Source organism: Merops nubicus, unplaced genomic scaffold, assembly GCF_000691845.1.
Source record: "Merops nubicus isolate BGI_N331 unplaced genomic scaffold, ASM69184v1 scaffold24311, whole genome shotgun sequence".
In the NCBI taxonomy this organism is placed as follows: Eukaryota; Metazoa; Chordata; class Aves; order Coraciiformes; family Meropidae; genus Merops; species Merops nubicus.
This window is the reverse complement of record NW_008586587.1, coordinates 1-19847: the sequence shown is the minus strand read 5'-3', so window position 1 is coordinate 19847 and position 19847 is coordinate 1. Positions and strand designations below refer to the sequence as shown.

At 42.3% G+C, this 19847-nt stretch overlaps 1 protein-coding gene across 1 annotated transcript; it reads right to left on the bottom strand.

Moving 5' to 3' along the window:
• Positions 1 to 449: 449 nt before the first annotated feature.
• FERMT1 (fermitin family member 1) lies at positions 450 to 16551 on the bottom strand. The gene is made up of 14 exons (XM_008948710.1): positions 16386 to 16551; positions 14138 to 14371; positions 12438 to 12584; positions 12033 to 12246; positions 11005 to 11107; positions 9303 to 9410; positions 8324 to 8455; positions 8147 to 8196; positions 5850 to 5974; positions 4974 to 5080; positions 4047 to 4268; positions 3275 to 3399; positions 1631 to 1772; positions 450 to 623 (listed from the first exon to the last, which is right to left on the bottom strand). Exons 1-14 carry the CDS (start codon positions 16534 to 16536, stop codon positions 450 to 452), a joined length of 2034 nt encoding a protein of 677 aa, XP_008946958.1. The 5' UTR covers positions 16537 to 16551.
• Positions 16552 to 19847: the final 3296 nt, after the last annotated feature.

Here is a 19847-nt window from a genome sequence, read left to right as displayed (position 1 = left end):
AAATATGTATTTGTTCAGCTTCAGTTGTGTTAAATGCTGGCCTTTAAAAATGGCCACTTTAACTGGGAGTTGCATGGCTGTAACAGAAGAAAATTTGCTGTACAATATCCTCAAGATACTTGTTCTGGATGCTTAAACACATGGTTGCAATGAAAAGTACAAGGATCAGAAATGCCCAGTGGCTAGACACTGTTTATTTAAAAACTCGTAGCTGTACCACAGGGAAACAAGGGGGATTTCATTTTCCTGGTGGTGATGATGGAGTCGCTCTGCTGCATCCAGTGACCTCAGCTTCATTATTTAACAAAAACTGTAAACAGTCCAGTCATATTACAAACACATCAACATGTACAACTTTTATTAGTCAGCAATTAGCAATCAGAGACGTTTTTGCTTAATTTCTGGGCATCTTAGGTGTGGGGAGAAGCGGGCAGAGGGTTTACTCCACCTCATTCTTGGCCTCCAGTTAATTTATAGAACAGATCCTCATCCAGTGTCTCATTCTGGTCTTTGGAGCGTGTTGACAGGAAGATGTAGCCCCCGATGTACTCATGGATGATCTTGCAGTCTGCGCTGCGGCACGTGAAGGCGATAGACACGTTCTGGTCAAACTCGATTGCAACCTAAGGACAACAGACAGGGCAGGGTCAGGAACAGGGAGAACAGCTGCGTCTGGGAAAAAGAGCACGTGGGAGAGCACAGCTACACCACAGATGCAGTGACAAAGCAGGACCTGGCTCTGCTAACCAAGAGTTCCCTTCTGGAAGTTGGGCTGCTCGTTTCTTCCTAGTTTTCTGCTGTGGCAGGGCCCTCTTGTGGACAAAATCTTCCTGCTCGTTCAGGCAGGCAAGAAAACCATGAAAGCTTTTAACTAGATTTCTAACAGCCTATTAAGTGAACACTGAGAAGAGCAAATGGCATTCCCGACTTTTGTACTCCTAACCAATAACGTTTCACACTGTGCATTGTTATGTGCTGACCTCAATCTGTTTTGGGGGGCCACCTTTTGATTTCAAACTACTGTCAGTTCTAAAATCCAGCAAACTGAGCATAGTTGGTAACTATAGATTCTGCCTGTTTTGGAAGCAAACCCATCAGCTTTATCCAAAATCACAGGCTCTGGCACAGGGAGTAGTGCAGGAGAGCAGCAGGGATTGCATCTGACCTCTCCTGGCTCCTGCAGTTGGATGCAGAAAAGTCTGTAAGCAAGAACAGTTTCCAGCCTGCTTGAATTTACATCAGGTCCCACTAGTTCTTCCTCTGAAATTTCCAGTTTACAGAGCTGGATTCAAGCTTTCAAACCCCAAAGAGTTAAAATGTGTTTTTTTTTTCTGTGGCAGAGCAGTAAACATAATGGGCTGCAATTTACCTTGGAGGCTGTGTGTTTCACCCCATCAGAACCAAGGGCGACTTACAAAGAATAAACCTGATAGGCACCTTTTAAACTGGAGACCTTTTAGTTTCTGAATTTTGACTACAGACTCCATTAAGAGAAAAATTTAGAGAGATGATTTAATAACATGTCACAACACATTCAAAATCTTCTGATGAGGCTTAACAAGCTTTTCTGAGAGCATCCTCCAGTGTCTGAAAGGCAGTGACTGAAGGCAGAGAGCCCTTCCAGTTTTACCTGGCGTATTTCCCAGTTCACATTCCACTGCTTCATGTTGGAGAACCTCCACGTTGTGATGGGATCTCCTGTGGCTAGATCTATTCGGATCAGCCTGTTATAGGACACCCCAAGCACATCATCCTTTTTGCTTCCTCTAAACCTGAAAAAAACCCAACCAAACAACCCAAAACATTTGAGCATGTACTATAAGATGGAAAACAATCAGGCAGGTAGATCTGGCTGAAATCTTTCCAATTGATTGTTTTCTGCTACAAAATACTGTTCTGATAAAATGCATGAATTTAATTATATTTTTTTTACTGGAAAAATGTCAACAATAATTTTCATTGCTTCATTTCACTAGTACTGAAACGTGTTCTTCTAGTTACATTCACCTAAATTATCTAAGCATATAAAAATAGATTTAATGTTTTATATTATTTATCACCATTAACTTATGGAAACAAGTGTTAGCAATATATACATGTTTCGGAGTATAAATTATCAGACTACAGAAATATTGAGACATTCCAACATTTCAACTTCCTTCTGATTGTAGAGATGAAAAATCAATACAAAAGTATCAAAACTTTTGGAGGACACAAATTTCTGAGTTGAGAATAGCTAGGAAAAGATTACTCTGATAACAAAACTACCTTCATGCTGAAAGCAATCTCATCTTCCTGCTGTTAATATTTAAAATTTTTGATCCTGTTTCTGAACCTTCTCTCCCAAGATGAAGATGGTCCCTGGACCACAATTTGTGCCTTACCTGACATCCCCACTGAAATACTGTGCATCAGTTTGTAGGAATTCACACTGAGGTGCTTTGCTTACACTACAAAATGCAGTTTAGGTGTTAGGTTTGTTTGTTTGTTTAACAGAATTAGTGGTGACAGCTGGTGCAAAACACCTACACCTCTGTTGGTAAATTAAATAGTGCCAAGGAACATTCCTGAGGCACTGAACTCATGTTCTGTCCTATTCCTGGGAGAGTCCCAGGCAGATTTCTGGCTGCAGCCAAGCAGCATGGCCTCAAATGACTGCCAGGTATGGCAGAGGAGCTGGAACATCCAAGGGCCAACGTGATCTGGTAGTTCACATGAGGCTACTGGGTTTTGGGAAGTCAGAGAGTGTAATAGCACAGATGTGGGCTGTTCTCTGCCAGCCAGCCTCTGTGCCAGAGAGTGGTTCCCAGTTGGTTCAATCTATCCCACAGATGATTCCTAACTAGCCCTGGAAGAGGTGTTAAGCACAAATAAAGGAAGGAGCCTCCAAGTATGGTTGTGTCAGTACTTTTCATTTTTTCTGTTGCTTTGTCAAGAGAAAAGACTGCAGGTCAGAACCCTGCCATGTTCAGCTTAAGTGTCCAACTGCTGTGAACACAACAGGACCTTTCTTGGGCAGTTTCCTTAATGAAATGTCAAAGAAATTATGTTCAGCAAAAAGCACTTTATCACAAAATCTGATCAATCCAGTCAGCAAGAGCTGGAGTGAACAAATATATTGCAGACCTGAGAACCCCCCCAAGACATGCATTTTTTACATTGTAGTGAGTTTATGTCAATAAGGGTTTAATCCCAGCAACAAGTTCCTTCAGGCAGAGCTGAACAGGTCCGTGTGAAGGCAGACAGAGTGCCATGGCTGGAGCAGTGTGCTTACCTCACAATGTAGTAGGATAAGCCAAACTCAGGCAGGGACTGCCAGGCTTGAATAAAACGTAGCTTGGCCTCCACTAGGGTCATCTGGGACACGTTCTGGTGGGCTTCCAGAATACGAGCAATCAGCTGGGAAACACAGGAAGAGAGAAAGGTTTCAGTTGACTGGAGAACAAAAATCCCCTTTTGCTTTCACTAAATCAAACCTCATTAGCTTTGGTGCCATGTTCAGACACTTGTCACTGTTCATGCAGAGGTACTGCACAGAGCACTTGGAGACAGAACCTGAGCTACAGGGGCACAAGCTCTGGGTTTGTGCTGCACTGGGTCTACCTCCAGCATTCTGCTCTGGAGACTCTGTCCTGAGGATGGGCAGGCCAAACTCTTTCACAGCAAAAGCAGCAGACAAGAAATTGGGTGGAGAGGAAGGAGAGGCACCCAGGCCAAGAGGACAGGAAGACACTGTTGTTTAAGATACAGCCAGTAACTTCCTGTCCTTAAAAACCTCCAGTACTCTGAAGAGACTTTCGGGGACGGTGTTGTCAGGAGAAGAACATGATGAATGGCTTAGGAAGTGGTGTGGATGTAGCATTACCTGGAAGAAGTGCTGAGAGACCTGTCCCTGTGTTGTTTAAAGGAAAGGCCTCTTGCAGTGGGACAAATGAGTATTGCAAGATGATTCTGCTGTATGGTCTCCAAATGCTGCTTCAATCCAGCCTCACCCCTAAGCAGTCACTGGAACCACCCGTACCCAGCCATCAGAATACCCAGAATACCTGCTTGGACTTGTATTTTTTGCTGTAACGCAGTGAAACAAAGCACTCTGGTTTCATATCTGTGCTCTCTGGATCAGAGACAGCCTGGGAAGACATGGTCCAGTTCTTCATCTTTAGAAAGGAAAGGATCTTGTGGACCTCAGGATGGTAAGAGCTGTCGGCCATCGTTCTGCCTTTTGAAGCTAAAACACAAGCAGCCATCCACCGAGCGTACTGGTTCTCCTGCAACAAAGACAATTGGTGGGTGGTTCTGGACAAACCATTTATGAATGTGACTACTGCTCACACATCTTCCACTGCAGGATAAAACCACTCTGGAGTTATTCTGCTTAATTTGTGTGGATGTGGTTACCACAGTACCTCCCCGAGTGGGCTAGTTCCACCTATGGGGCTGCCTTTGCAGAATAGTTAGGTTTTACATTTTCAAAGAAACCCAGTCCTTTGGAGTAGTTTCTCTTGGAAGTTTTATTGCATGGCTGTTTTGCACCTAATGAACATTTTTTACACAATTTGGATTGCTACATTGCAAGACAAATAAAATGAAAACTAATATAAGATCTTTACCACAGTACCTTCATCTGAATGGGGGGAGTTCTAATTAAGAAAAAAGAAGAAAACAAACCCCAAACCTCAGTCCTCTGAAAGCACTGGAACAAATACATTGTAGCCTTTTTTTTTTTTTTAAAAATAGTTTGTTCTTTTTTTTCACTCCAGCAGCTTTACTTGGAAACTGAGGAGAAGCATGGAATAATTGTCCTTTCATTTGTTAGACCACCACATCATTCTTAAATTTCATTAAACATATAGAAAGTAAACTCTCTGCAGCAGCCTTATTTTTCTACCCAAATTCCAGAAGAGGGCAATGGCCCTTCTAGCCAATCTGCCAAACTGTCTGGAATGGAAACTGTCCCATGTCCCATTCCTCACCTCATCACACCTTAAATACACCTCGTTCATGCCATCAGCAACAGGAATGAGTAATTTGATTCCAAACTTCTTCGCTGCCACATTCACGTCTGGTACAACTTCACATCCTAGATGACAGAGAATCAGAAAGAAATGAACTTATTTAATTACTACATTGCTAACTTTAAGTGCTGATTAATACTACAGAACAGGACTTAATGGTGGGTTTTCTTGGAGATCAAGGGCCAAGACTCAAAGCTTAGGCCTAATGAAAGGTTTGTGTTCCAGTGTAGTGCCTGGCCTGGCTTGCCAGGGTGATGAATGCTCTGAACTTGAAGAGCACGTTAGTCAGTGTGGAAGAGCAAGGATGCAAGTGCTCTCAAAACCTCTCAGCCTGATCTTAGGGAATGCTCAGCACTTAAAATAGAGAGGAACTGATGAGATAGGCACTTCTAGAAAACTGACTCTAAGTGACTTGAAAGCCTGGACTCTATTTTCAGAAGCAGTGGGATGTGGGTGACATCTGCACCAGTGATGGCCAGTTCAGGGATCCCAGAGAGCTCTGGGGACCTGGTATTTCATATTGATGGTGCTGTTACAGGCCTTCTGGATTCATCTGGGGTGGAGGATGCCTTCAGTTCCCCTTTGTCTCAAGGGACACCAAGGCTGTGGGCTCCCTGGTGAGGCTCCAGCCACCCTGGCTAGCTTTCCCAGGAGTTTGTCTGACCTACTGAGGATATGCAGATTGGTATGCAGAGCTATGTGTTCACAGTGGTCAATCTTCTTTCTCTTCCAGAGCTTTATTCTAGGATGAATCCTGGGCATCACTGGTTCCCTGACACTGAACAGATGATGTCCCTGCAGGAGCAGAATGCAACAGAAAGGAGGAAATTTTACCTTTTAGGTTGATTTTCTCAATAGGTTCTCCCTGTGCCGATTCCTTGTTTTTGAAATAAGATACAGAAGTGTCTTTAAAGACAAACCAGTATTCCTTGATGGCTTTGAGTGCCAGCTTCTTTGGCCTAAAAGAAAAAAATTAATCAGTTGTTTATCCTGAAATGTACAAATTGCCAAGTTACTCACAAATATTATAGTGGATCTGGTTTGTTCACATGCACTAGAATTAGCGTCAGTTTTTCATAGCTCCTTCTCTAGAAGATTTGCACCTATAAAACTAGTGTGTAATCATGAAATTGTAAAGGAGTAGACACCATCTTTTTGGCTTTACCTCATTAGTATGTAACACAAAAAAGATTCCTTCCCTAAGTTTATAGAGGTTATGTAGCACTCCAAGAAGAGTAATAGTTTAAACCATCTTCTTCCACTGGGACGGTGTTACTCCAGCTCCACACACATGTAAATAGATGGATGTAATCCTCATTTTAATTATTTTACTTAATTTCAATTCTTTGTTCATGCAAATGGATTTATTTCATAAAGTAAATCTGAAGATATCTACTTTGGAATTGAGAACTGATAGATGCTGATGGTCAAATATAATCATTGTGCCAACCCCACCTCTTTTCAGTAAGAGATAAAAATCGTAATTAAGTCTACTAAGAATACACTAACAAAGCTCTGTGTCTTTGTGTAAATAAAGTCAGAGGTTCAGTATATTTCAGGAGAGAAAATCAGAGATCTTAGCCCTATTTTAATAGAGAAATGCTTCACAATTAGCTACAAAGGCCAACAATGAAGTTAAAAAAGGAAAAAAAAACCCACTAAATTCCACTATTTATTTAGGACTTCCCTTTAAATCTATGAAGATGGCACAGAGAGTATAGAGCTAACTGGGAAACAGTGATTTATTTTGCCCACTCTTGCCTTCTCCAGAACCTTTCTAGAAATCCTAGTTTAGAATCCTTTCCAGAAAATGAAATTTTTATGTTTAAATAAAAACTTCACTGGGATTTTTGAAACTGCCAAACATTTTGGCTTTAAATTTTTCAGTACAGTGACATAACGTTTTTAGACTAAAAAAGTTATTTTTTTATCACAAAACCAAGTTGCTGAAAGATCTTTGGAAAGCATTTTTTTGCTGTTTTTGAAAAAAAGAGTTGTAATTTTCCACAGTATCATCACCCACCTGAAAGCAGTATTTACTAGTGTGCTAATGTGGTGCATGCTGTGAATAAAGGTGAATAAAAGTTCACTATGTGAATAGAGTCAGCAGGATGACACACAATTAAGCAAATAATGATAGTAACAAAATGTTGTTGTTCCTTTAAGGAAACATTTTACACCTCTTGTACTTTTTACAGTGTCTTAGGTTTAGTCATTTATTATGTCTATAGGAAATTTTTCATGATGAAAACCAACTGCTGAATGCTTTTAAAAGCAAACTGCTCTACTGCTGGGGAAAAATAAACAATACATTGTTTGAGGTGAGTAACAGAGAACTTAAAAGGCTTAAATTCCCTTTCATGTTAATCCACCTTAGTAATTTGAATGTCAAATAAAATTCCTAATTGGAAATGAATAATTAACAAATCTTAACAGTTAACTGCAGGTTAGTGACTCTTCAGGTGCAGCTTTCGTCCCACTGACTATAAATATGAATCTGATAAATATTTGTGCAATAGAAATCTTTATCTTTCTCAAACACGAAGACTCTTTTGTGATAAAAGCCATTATGGACTTGAGGTCACTGCAGTCATTTGAGTAACCTATAAATCAACATATTACAGGAGGATCACAGAAAATCCTCTTAATATTAGAAAAAAAAACCAGACTCCGTGTTTGGTTAGAAAACAGGTGACTTGATTGTTTCTTTTGTTTAAAAAAAATAAATCCCCAGGGTTGCCTTCAGAAATTCTCCTCAGGGAGAGCTGAAAGTTTTTTCTAGTTTTTCATTGGCAAAAAACAGTAAAATATATTGAAAACAAAACTGTAGACTGTTGTTTAGAGGTGATGATTGATGAGCACTAGGAAATGCAAAGAGCCTGGTCTTTTAATAGGTGTAAGCATAGCTACCCCAGCACCCCAAGAGCTAGAAAGATTTGCTAAGAATTTTGCTCAGAAGCAGCAGGAAAAAGATTTGAAGAGGATGATATTAGGTAGTTAGACCTATCTGGTGTATTTCTTAATTTATAACAGTAGGATCTACCATCAGATTAGAATTAAAAACTCAGGAGATCTCTTCTGTGGTTGATCTTTTTGTTTTGTATGGTTTATTTTTAGTTTTAATAACTCACCTAACTAGCCTGAGATTATCAGCAAGTTTCGGGATGTCTGTGATGTCCTCCTATCAGGAATAATCAGGAAGAATTTAGTACAATGCACTTTGTAATCACCTGTTAACTCTGTTAAAAAAATCAGGAACCAGGCAGGCTCATCACAGTCCATGCACTGGACATAGGGAAAGGACATACCAAAACATTACTTGTGTTTCCACCTTCCAGTGTCACTTCCAGATTAGAAAGTGCAGCTTCTACTTCATCTACTTCTGACTCACAGGGGAAATCCTGTGCCTCTGATGATAATGATAACTTGCTTATGTGATACTGCAATAAAATAACAAGATCAAAGGGTCAAGATATCAACACACAGTCAGCATATGAAAACAGGCCACTTAGTCTGCTGAGTCAGGGCAACTGTGTAAAGTTCTGCAGCACAGGACTATGCTTTGTTTTTTTTTTCTCACAAAGCAACAGGTACATCCACTGTGACCTCCAGTGCAATTACTGCTAACAGTTTCCCACTTTAATTGCCAGTGTTTGTATTCCTTCACTGGATAATCACCCCTATTCCGTGAGGCTGACTCAGGGCTGACATTTGCATCCCTAGTACAGTCAGCTTTAAGTGGAAACTTAGCAGCAAGGCTCTCTGGTGTGCCACAGTGTCAGGCCATGAATTTTTTTGGCAGCTCCATTTACATTTAAAAGGAAGGAATTAATTATTAATAAACTTTGTGCCTTATTACATATATTCAGGGACTGAACCATGCTAGGTCCTGTCAAATTTCTATGTGCTCCATAGCGTCCCCATTTTCACCTTGTGCCAGAGCTCTTCTTCACTCTGTTCTGAACATGCCTATTTATGTATTAGAGAAATTTTCAGGGAGAATATGTGAAAGGATGGTAGCTGGTATGGGAAGCAGCACTTTCTAGTAATACCCTTCAGAACAGCCTGGTATCAAAGTCACATCCTGGGTCCAGTGAATTGCTCTGCAATTGTGTGTCAGTTTGAATAATGGTGTGTGCTGCTACTGAATTGAGCTGGGGGCTGCTGCTTGTTGTTTGTCCCTCAAGCAGCAGACCCCCAGTCCAAGCAGAGCTGCTGGCCTGGGCTCTAGCCTGGCCTTGCCCTGGCTCTCGGGGAGAGGCTCTGCAGCTGGGGGTTAGCACGTGCCTGCAGGGCGGCGAAGATGAGCATCTCCTCCTCGGTGCAGTCGATCTCCTCCAGCAGGATGGCCCAGCGCGCTTGCTCGTAGATCTGGTTGATCCGCACGGCGTCGTACTGCAGCAAAGAGGAACAAGGTGGGTGCTTGGTGACCCTCACCACACCGGCTGGCAGAGAGCTGCAGCTCACCTAACGCTGCCCTGAAGCCATGGCAGTCGTTTCCTTCCTCCCCCGCTGCCCTGCTGCACGCCCCCACGCCTCTCCCGTACCAGCTCGCCGGGAGGTGGCGGCGCTTGCTGGCCTGCCAGAATGATCAGCTGGAGCAGAGGGGCAGATGAAGACACCCCCTTTTGTGGCAGCTGCCCCCCGACCGGCTTGGCTGAGCGGGGAACCACACTAGGAGCACGAAAGTGACGCGCCGTGGCCGACAGGAACGTGAGTGTGAGCAGCAGGAACCCTCCTGCCACTTCCCCCCTGCTGCTCTGCACCCTTTCCCTTCTGGCTCTGTCTGTGCACAGCCTCGAGTTTGTCAGAGCCAGCTGTGAGCTGCTTTCATTCACTGTCCATCGTTTGGATAGTGATCGTTTCTTATGCTCTGCTTGGTTAACAAGCTGAAGTGACTCACAGAAATATTCAAGCCCCAGAGCTGGTTAAAGGTAGGTGGTGGGAGGGTCAACCTCAGAGCCTGACCTCTCCCAGTAGTGCTGAGCTATTAAGCTGCGGAAGCTGTTTTGGGTTGTTTCATCCAATGGCTCCAGGGCTGCCTGGGGCAAAGAAGGGAAATGTTTGGGCTGCTGAAGTTGAGACACTGTACTTGAATTTGAGTGGGGATGGTATTTCACCCAAAAACATGCCATCTTGAACTAGAAAGTGCTCTTCTGTTTATCTGAGACGACTGAAACAAAAGAGTTTTACAGAATTTACAGCAAATAACAATGTGATTGCCAAATCCCCTAAAATTCACATTTGAACTGTTGTTGATTTACACTGGTCAATGATCCTGCTTTAATTTCATTAAAGGTATCATGCAAGCCATAAAAACTCTTAACAAAACTACTGTGACCAACTTTTAGTGGAAATAAAGGCAAATGAGAGGCCATTTGAGAAAAACTTTAAGAAAAATTTTCGAAAACAAAGTCTTGTTTTGAAATACTTAAATATTATATTAAGTATCAGAATACTTAAATTTTGAGCGACTTAAATACTTTTGGTGAACTTTCCAAAGGTGTTTCATCTCCCACATTGAAACAATTTAAGTGCTTCACTGCTGCTGAAGGCTTCAGCCCAGAAAAGCTGAATATTCAGTGAAGGGCAGTGGAACATAAATGCCATTTTTAAGTCCATTTTCAAAAATAGGGCTCATATCTTTTAGGATTTTTTATCACATCATTTAGGATATTGTTGGTTGAGTTTTTCCCTGAATTTTTCGTGTTAAAAGAGAGGCAGGAAGTAAACCAGCCCCTCTGGAAATGGAGATGTTGTTTCTGGTGCTCTTCAGATCTCATCTTTATACTTAAGATTGTATTTCAGGTGAGGAATGGTGATTCAGTGTCCAGAGGGGAAAAGTGCAGCCATAGCTGAGGGGAAGAAGGTGAGTTTGATCTCTGAAGGGCCTGTAACAAATCCTAGCTAGAATTCAGTATGCTTGTGCTCTAGCTCCTTGACATGAAAGCAGGCGAACAACAAACAGCAATAAAAACAAAGCTCTTACTTTTGGATTCAAATCAAAGAAAGTGTAATATTTAAAGCGTAAAAGAAGTTGATCATCCTCCAGGATGCCTTGTTCCATCAGTGATCGAGATGAATCTAGCCAGCTGTGGAAGAAAACAACCCACAGATTCATCTGCACAGGAAAAACTATCACACCTGCAGAGCTCCAGTGTCATTTTCAAACAAAAGTGGGAACAAACAGCTCTAATTCCTGAAAGTCTGGGGAAGTCACATAACTTCAGATGGAACATTCATATGAATTTCCAACTTCCATGGTATAACCCAATACCTACAATCTTCCTGTGTTTTTCTCCAGCACTATTCAAAACATCATGGTAGATGCCAGAAACTGAGCAGTAACTAGTTGTGGGGTGACCAATGCCAGTAAGATTTTGTCTTCTTGAGCTCCAGAAATGGGAGGTTCATTTAAGCCAGGGCAAAAGGGTACCTGTATTGACAACTCCTTTTTATTTCAGTGTTTGCTGTTTTATAACTCTAGCTACTTATGTTTCAGTGAAATCCAATGAAAATATCCAAGTCACTGTTAAATGTTCTACAGATCTAAAAATGACATTATTTTGATGCTAGAGAGACAACCCTCTCAAACAGTTGCACCACTGAACCCCCCAGTGCTCTGTATTCTTCTGTGGTGTACAATCAGCAATGTTTGCTTGTGTATAATTCAGTAAGTCACTTATTTGTAACGCCTCAGAGCTTTACTGAATTTACCCATGTGTTTCCACTGTCCATTTAAAGCCTTTAATGTTGCTATTCAAACTGCCCTTGAGCTGTGCCCACAGTGCTAAACTGGATTTGCCTTCATCTAACAGAATTCAGTCCAAAGCCTGCACAATTATATCATTCATCACTTTAAAACAAAATTGCCTAACCAAGAATAAGGAAAAAAGATTAAGAAGAGTCTTTCTGAAACAAAACCTAGACCAGAGCATGTTTTTAAGTCTTGATACAGTCATAGTTAATGCTAACTTTGTTAGGGCAGGTAACAAAGATCTGAGAGATGCATCTTACCCTGCACTGAGTTTGGCTTTGTCAGCTAAAGTCCGAGGCTGGTACATCTCTGCCAGTGTTTCTGGAGAACAGATGGGATGGCTGAAGGCAAGGACACTGCACTTCTGCTCAGTCAAGGGACTGTCGCTGAACCAGGTGATGGTAGAAGAAGCTGGTGTCCCACTGACAGGATCATAAACAGGTGTCATGGTTTTACTGTATAGACCTGGACTTCCTGCAAGTTGAAAGAGACAAAAATATTGATATCTTGGAGATTTCAATGATCTGAAGCCTTTAATTTTAGGCCAACTGTGTCTCTCTATCATCCTACATTAAACTGGTCTCCGTGGTTTTAGGTGTAACAAAGAATTTCTTCCTTTTTTGACTTTTGGTCAGAAGAATAAAATCCTATTGATTTTTCATTACCTGATAATCCAGAACTCACTGGGGAGTTGCACAAGTTCAAAATATCTTCTGTAACCGGTTCTTTACTATTCTTGTCTTTTTTCTTTTTCTTTTTGAGTGTGTCTTCTGACTGCTTCAACAGAGAGAGTTCTTCTGACCGTCTGATATCTACAATGGCAATTTGGGAAGTGAACCAGAATGAAACACTTGAAACTTAGAAGAATACATTAAAAAGAAAGAAAAAAAAAAAAAAAAGCCCATGGTTGGTAGTAGCATTTGGGGAAGCTCCATGTTGCAACCTGGATGTTATTTTTAGCAGGTTCAAAGCAGTAGCCATGGAAAATGCAGTCATTCAATAACAAGGCCAAAGACTTTGGGCTGTGAGAATGAGTTTTGGCAGGATTTAAACCTGCTTTTGTAGCAAGCATAACTGCATTTTAGAACACTGGTGAAAAACTCTTTCTCCCTAAAGGCTCTGCAATCCCCTTTGACTATAGTAACCTCACTGAAATGTCTGACTTATCAGTAAGCAAGAACAGAAACAGAACCATTTGAAGCTCATGCCTTTTATTAGTCACTCTGTTTCATGTGCAAGGTTCCATCTCAGCTATACCCTGTTCCCTGATGCTCTGCTGACTCACACACATTGTCAGCTGCAAACCTGCCACTTTGGTTCTGAAACACACTTTTATCCTGGGGTAAGCAAAGACATTTTTGACAGTATTCACTCATGAGAAAAGTTACGAGGTTCCTGTCCTGACTCAATCTGGAAGAAAAATGTGGGTAGAAATATTTAGGCCAAATGTCAGTTGAATAATTATGGCAACATTTTAGCAGAGCTGTTAAGTATAATAAAAACATAGTATACCTGTCACAGTCCACTGCTAGAAGATGAAATTGAAAGCTGTATTGTGGTCAATATGAGGTGGTAAATTCCTTCAGAAGATGCATGTGTTAATGGGCTGAGCTTTGAAGATCTAAATGAAAATGAAGATTTTAATCCCCATTTTCCCCTAAAACTAAGGGATTCTGGAGACTGTCTGCAGACTTGACATATTCTTGTGGATTGCAGGCACACAGGTCTGTCATGCTGCCAAAGCACATCTCTACTTGGAGGTGCTCCACTACTGGGAAGAGTAGATCTGGGGACTTTGTGCTGCAACAATTCATGGGTTTGTAGGGTGTACACCCTGATGTAAAGAGGTTTGGGCATTAAAACTTCTGAGCACTTAAAACATGCTTCTTCTGAACTGAATACATATAACCAAGAGGCCAAGCTGAATATCATCAATGCTAGGGAAAATAGGTAATAAATCAGTTGACCCAAGTAAAATTGCCTATAGTGGAGGCTTGTGTAGGAGACTGACAAGCTCAAGCTCTTAGTCAGTAGCACAGAATAAGCAGGACTGAGTCCTGGTCAAAGAGGACAGGGATTCCTACAAAGCCATCAACAGGACTTTAGCTGTCCTGTACCTCCTGCAGCTCACAGTACACATTTCTGACACTGTTTGCATCAATTATCACAAAGACTGAGAACCATTGATGTGCACTGGAAACTAAACCAAAAAAAAAAAAAGCTTTATCTTTTGATCTTAGGTCAATTCATCAATCACGTTTCTCCTCAAGCTAAACAGTTTTGTGAGTAAGGACTTCACATCAAAACAAAGTCACCTCATCAAATGCTCCAATGTAGTTGCCAGAGGGGATTTAGTTTTACTTACTGAGAATTTTGCAGATGTCACTGACAGCTTTGAATACCATGGAAGAGAAGCTGACTTTCAGTCTCACAGTCTTCATGTTTGGCAAGCGAAGCCGCAGCATTTTGTGCTGAGTAGTAAAGAAGAGCTTAGCATCTGCCTGCACCCCACATTTATCAAGGGTCCAGTGGGTTTTCAGAAGCCAACATTTTTTTTGCTCCCACCAGAAACCATAGTCTGACCAATCTTGTGGTATTTCTAGGAAAATACAAAATGGTTATTAATAAACTATGGAGGAAACGCACAAAAAAACTTGGTTTGGAAACAGTGCTCTGCAAACAGCAGAATTTATTTATCATAAAAGAGCAACTGCAGTTCCTGAGACTTAGAACCCATCTGCTGAATACTCGTCGCAGTCACTTTGTTTTCCCTGAATTTGACCTAGGTGCTGCCTGTGATATTGCCCTAACCCTGCAGATATCCACAGGGAAAACACATCTGCTGAATCTGGTGCTACACACAATCCAACAGTGCTTGGCTTGTGCTGGGACATGGACTAGTAACAAGGGCACACACTTCACAACTTGATAGTGCAAGCTGAAAATCCTCCCACAAAACCTTGTATGCACCCAGACAGGCAGCAGTTCTTCCACAACCTCCTGGGAAGCACCACTGAAGAGCTCATTTCTGCAGTGTGAAGAAGCAGCAATGAGTCCCCTGAAGTCTTGGAGACAGACAGCTGAGGGCTGTTCCCAGTGGTACGACAGGGTTCCTCTCAGGGACATGGTAGGACACAGTTACATCTTTTATTAGTCTGTGCATAGGGCAGGCTGCTGTGGCTGACCAGGGACTGACAGGGGTTGCTTACAACAACATCTCAGAGAAGACAGGCCTGCCAAGGGACGACTGCCTTGTTTCACCTAGATGGACTTGCCTGCATTCTGCTTGCGTAAGAAACACTTCTGCATTTTGTATTTTGAAAACATATAGATAAAGTAAGGCTTGCTGAATCAAGAACACTTTGTTGATAGCATATTAAAGAGTTTTGGAGTGGGAGAACAGTGGCTTTTCTCTGATTCTCTTGAGCAGCAAGCTGCCCTGACCTGAAAGGTGTCAAAACCTCCACCAGCATGAGAAGCATGCACACAATGAAACATTTAAAGCGTTGCTGCTCTGAGTTTCAGGGGGAATTCCAAGATGAGAGGACTTCCTTAGTGCCAATGCTGTGTAGTAGCAGGGGAAGTTTCTGTGTGATCTTGGTCAAGTTGTTTCAGTCTTCTGCATCATTTCTTGTTCCTCCTTATCAGCTCTGCCAGGCAGAGGCTATTCCTCAGCAGGTCTGTAACACAGCAGAGCCCTATCCTATTTTGCAGTTGCTTGGTAAAAACTGTCTCAAGAGAGCTGCTGATACAAATCACTTTTTTAGTTACAGATTTGCTTTAAATATTAGTTCATATAGAAAGCTTTTCACACTAGTTACTAGTTGTAAAAATGCTGTGAAAAATTAATCTTCTGACGGGGTGAGAACTTCAGCTACCATTTGTTTGCTGACTGAATTGTTTATCAAGTATGCAAAGAAGGTGGTAGAAATGTGTCACAAATTTGCTACCTGCTTTAAGCTAGAAAAGAGATTCCTTGATAAAAATCTTTATCTCCAGGTAGTTTTCTTTACCATCACAAAGTGTGTTCATGTAAAAACGTCCTTCTATTGAATGGGAGCCTGTTGGAAAGAGTATCTTGTGCATCTCCCTTTTGTTTCCTTCAAAACCCATGTTTGAAAGGAAAACCTTTCACTTGGCAGTAAAAACTCTGTAATTATTAAGTAGCCAATTTCAAATTACTTGTCACTGTTTTGCTTAAGGGTTTTGTTACAGTTCAGTTTCTCTCTTCTTGTTTGTCTAAAGTCAAGCTATGCAAAAGACTAAAGTTCAAGGAGTTTGTTTTTTTTTATTTTACTCTTTTTCTTGTTGTTGCCCCACATCTGAGTTTGCTAGAGCAATGCATAGAAATGCAAAGAAATTTGTCTAACTGGAAGACAAAACCAAAGCTTAGTTTTGTTTGTGCTGTGATCTTAAAGGGTTTTAGTCCCAGACAGGGGGTTCTGGCCATGTAAAAGCCCTAAAAGCCTGCAGCCCCTGCATGCTCAGTGCACATTACCAGGAGCTCAGTGGGGCAGTGCCCTTTGCAAATGCCCACGAGCCTCTTTTCATAGAGAGAAAGCTGCATGTAGTATTTTAGTAACACTGTGTAAATTAAACAGGTCTTTACTCACTGATTTGTTCTACTAATTTCAGCATCAGTCCTCCAACATGAAGGTCCCCTGTGACCCGCAGTAAGAATTCCTTTTGTACCTCTTCATGCTGATGATCAACTGTCACCAACAGCTCCCAGGAGTGAGACCCATAGTCACTTGAGGAAGTCATTTTGCAAAGGTCTATGTAAGCTCTACAAAAACAAAACAAACAGGGTATTTTCCCTCTACTCTCTGAAACAAATGCATTTCTTCACAATCTCAAAATACTTCCGTGCTGCCAAGACTCCACAGTGGCCTTGGCTGGTACTTCACATGTATTATCTTGTTACCTCTGAACTAGACTCTGCTCTTGTATTTACTTCTTACAATAGAGGCATGTGGGATTTTTTGGCTTTATTCTGATTTCAGCTCTGCACCCCCAACGTGAGCATCTCCAGTATTGTTGAGACAGCTCAGCTGTACCTGGGGTTCCCCCTACACACTGCTGATCTGCCAGTCTGGACACTGTAAAGCCTGGAGTTGTGGCTAGAATCTGTTCTGGCAATCTGTCCAGTGAACAGAAGAATTTTGTTGACTCGTACACTTACAGCTGTAATTTTCACTGCAAATTAAAGTTCACACTTGCAGTTCTGCCAGCTTGGCCCCATGGGACCAAACCCAGAGAGTAGTTTTACCTATTTGGGTAGATGTGAGGGGAGACAAAGAGCTTTAATGGCTCCCTGCCAGCAATATCAAGTCACACAACTGCAGTTTCTGCTGGCTGGCTGCTTGCACAGAGATGTAGGCTTGCATCCCATCTCAGCAGGGATGAGATGTCCTGCCAGGACAGGTAAACAGTAATCATGCCAAGCCAACCTGGAGAAGATGCTCCAAGTAGCAGCTTTGGTTATCATCAGTAACGCTCTGCTAATTACTGAAGAAAGAGCTTGTAGGGATAAGGTGCTGCAGGAAGGATTTGTGATACTTAACCAGTGAGAGAAGATACCAGAGTAGTACCCAGTGTGCTCTCAAACTGAGCCCAACAAGCCTTCACAGCTGAAGCTCAGGTAGTGAAGTGGATGACTCCCATTTATTGTGGACTTTCAGCAGTACCTGAGAACCCAGGTCACAGACAGAGACTGGTAAAGGTGCTGTACACAGACTGCTTCCAACATGAAAAATAACTAGGAGTTGTTTACAAAGGTGGCTAGAGGGGATGCAAGAATATTAACAGACTTAAGAATGACTTAGCAATTTAAAACCTTTAGCCTAAAAGTTAAGTCAAACCCAGAAACATCAAGGACAGCTGTCCCAGGTGAGAAGTGAGAGAAGGAATGACTTTTTTTAGATCTGAGACTAGCTTAGGCTACACTAATGTAAAATTAGGCTAAAGCTTAAATATAGCATGCCTAGAAACAGGGTGAAAATTTCAGTTCACCTATTTATCCAATTTATAACAACAAATCTTTATGTTACAGATTAGATAATAAAAGAGGTTTTTAGTGCCAAAAGATACTACTCCAGGGCAGAGCCCAGTTCAATATTCATTCTGAGGTTCCCTTCCAGAGATGCAGGGAGGCTCCTGCACAGCCAGCCTAACAGCCAGCCTGTTACAGCTCCATCTTCCCCACGCTTTCAGGTGTTATTCATGTTTCTTAACATCTTACAGTTTTAGGAATTTCACCAGGAAGACTTCTGATATTTTGTTAAATTACCTATCATGCAGTATTTGTATTACTGAGTACAACATAAATCAGTCATCTAACTCCTTCAGTGAAATTCTTTTAAAATATGTTTGAAGTTCTTTTACAATCATGATGACTTACAGACAGCTCTAACTCAAAAAAAGGCAACTTCATAATCATAGGACTCCAGAGGCCAATTTACACTGAGGAACAAATGCTATTGTTAATTAGGTTCTCGGATGTGCCTGCCTACACCTTTTCACCAAATAGTGACTAAACCAACACGGGTCGATACTTATCCAAGAAGTAAGTTTGTTTTGCCTTGGTAAATAAAGACATGATGTTGGACTCTGGAAAGCACCATGGTTCTCCAGCCTCTGGGACTGTGAATGTGTGCTGCTGTACACCACAGGGATTTACTAGCTGAGGTATGCATTAGCCTCGGGGGTGCCTGGTGGAGGGGAAGGGCTCTGCCTCTCCCGAGGGCACAGTGTCCAAGACGCAGCACCCAGAGCTGCGATGGCACATCCCAGGCAGATGAGGCTTGCAGTACAAGCTGTACACAACAGTTAGAGTTGCACTGTATTCATATCAGAACAAAAATCCTGCCTTCAGAAAAGCCAGAGTGCCACTAGTCACACTCCTAAGCATCAGTAACAGCTTTAAAAAGAAATAAATCTACAGCTGCCCTAGGCATAAGAGTTATGCTCTTTCACTTCAGGAGCACAGGTGTGAAATCTGGCAAAGGAACTACACTTCTGCCTACACTTCGTCCCCTGCACGCCAGTATTGTTACAGAAAAGAAGCAGTTTCATCTGCCTTCTTGTGCCAGTGAAAACATTTGGGAGCTGGTCTGGATTTTTTTAAAAATTTGGTTTAGCTTCCCAGTCTAATTCTGCATACGAGTGCTTGTGCTGACATGGGTGAAAATGAGCAGCCTAAGGGGTGGGTGAAACTCCTCCCTTCATTCACGCTGGCTCGGAAAACCATGGCCTCAGTGCAGCTCCTCCTGGCGCCCCATCGTTCCCTGAAGGTGCTCTCTTCCCTACTTCCTCCTCCAACCAGGAGGTTGTAGTTTGATGAGAAGAAAACATAAACACTAGTAAACCTATCAGAGTACACGGCGCAAACAAAGCCTAAAAAAGAGGCAAGCTAAGCAACAAGGACAACTAAGTATTGCGAGTTAAACCCCAAACAACCCCAAAACTCCAGGGCAGGCTGTGCATGCTCCGTATCTTAAAACCTTCAGGTCAAGCCTGGATCTGCTCCGGGAACGCACCCCAGTCCCTGGGCTCCCCGGGGCTTGCAGCTGTACGGCCTGGCACAGGCAGATCAAAGAGGCCAGCAACGTGTCTGCAGGCGGCTGCCGACTCTAGTCGGTATATTCCGCACAGCATTTTAGCCCACAGAGGTGTAAAAAGCTGCAATTATCCTACACACTGAGTCTTCTACAAATTTTAGCCCTTACAGCCCCAAATTTCAAACTTGGCATGGAAATACAGGAAGATGATACAGGAATAGATGCACTTTAAGGCGGGAAAATCGAAGTAGGACATTTCCCTGAATACTGCTAAGACGGGCAGCGCTCTGATATCTTTCGGAGGGTAACTGCAGGGACGCAGAAAGGGGTGAAACGGCTCAGCCCGTTTCCCCCCACCCCCGCCCGGCTCCGAGGGCTGCGCGGCAGTTTGAGGAAGTGACAAGCTGCCGCTGCTGAAGCGACCCTGGGGGGAGGTTCCCCGCAGGGAACAAACCGCTCGAATAGCATTAAAAAGAAAACCCCAAACCTAAAAGCTTTACAGATGTGGTTGCCCAG

Coding starts and splice junctions, on each gene's coding strand:
- FERMT1 (XM_008948710.1), bottom strand. CDS start 16,536: ATGACTTCCTCAAGTGACTATGGGTCTCACTCCTGGGAGCTGTTGGTG. Junction 8,456..9,302: donor TCATCTTCGCCGCCCTGCAG/GCACGTGCTAAC, acceptor ATTTTATTGCAG/TATCACATAAGCAAGTTATC. Junction 8,197..8,323: donor GAAACACAAGTAATGTTTTG/GTATGTCCTTTC, acceptor TATTCCTGATAG/GAGGACATCACAGACATCCC.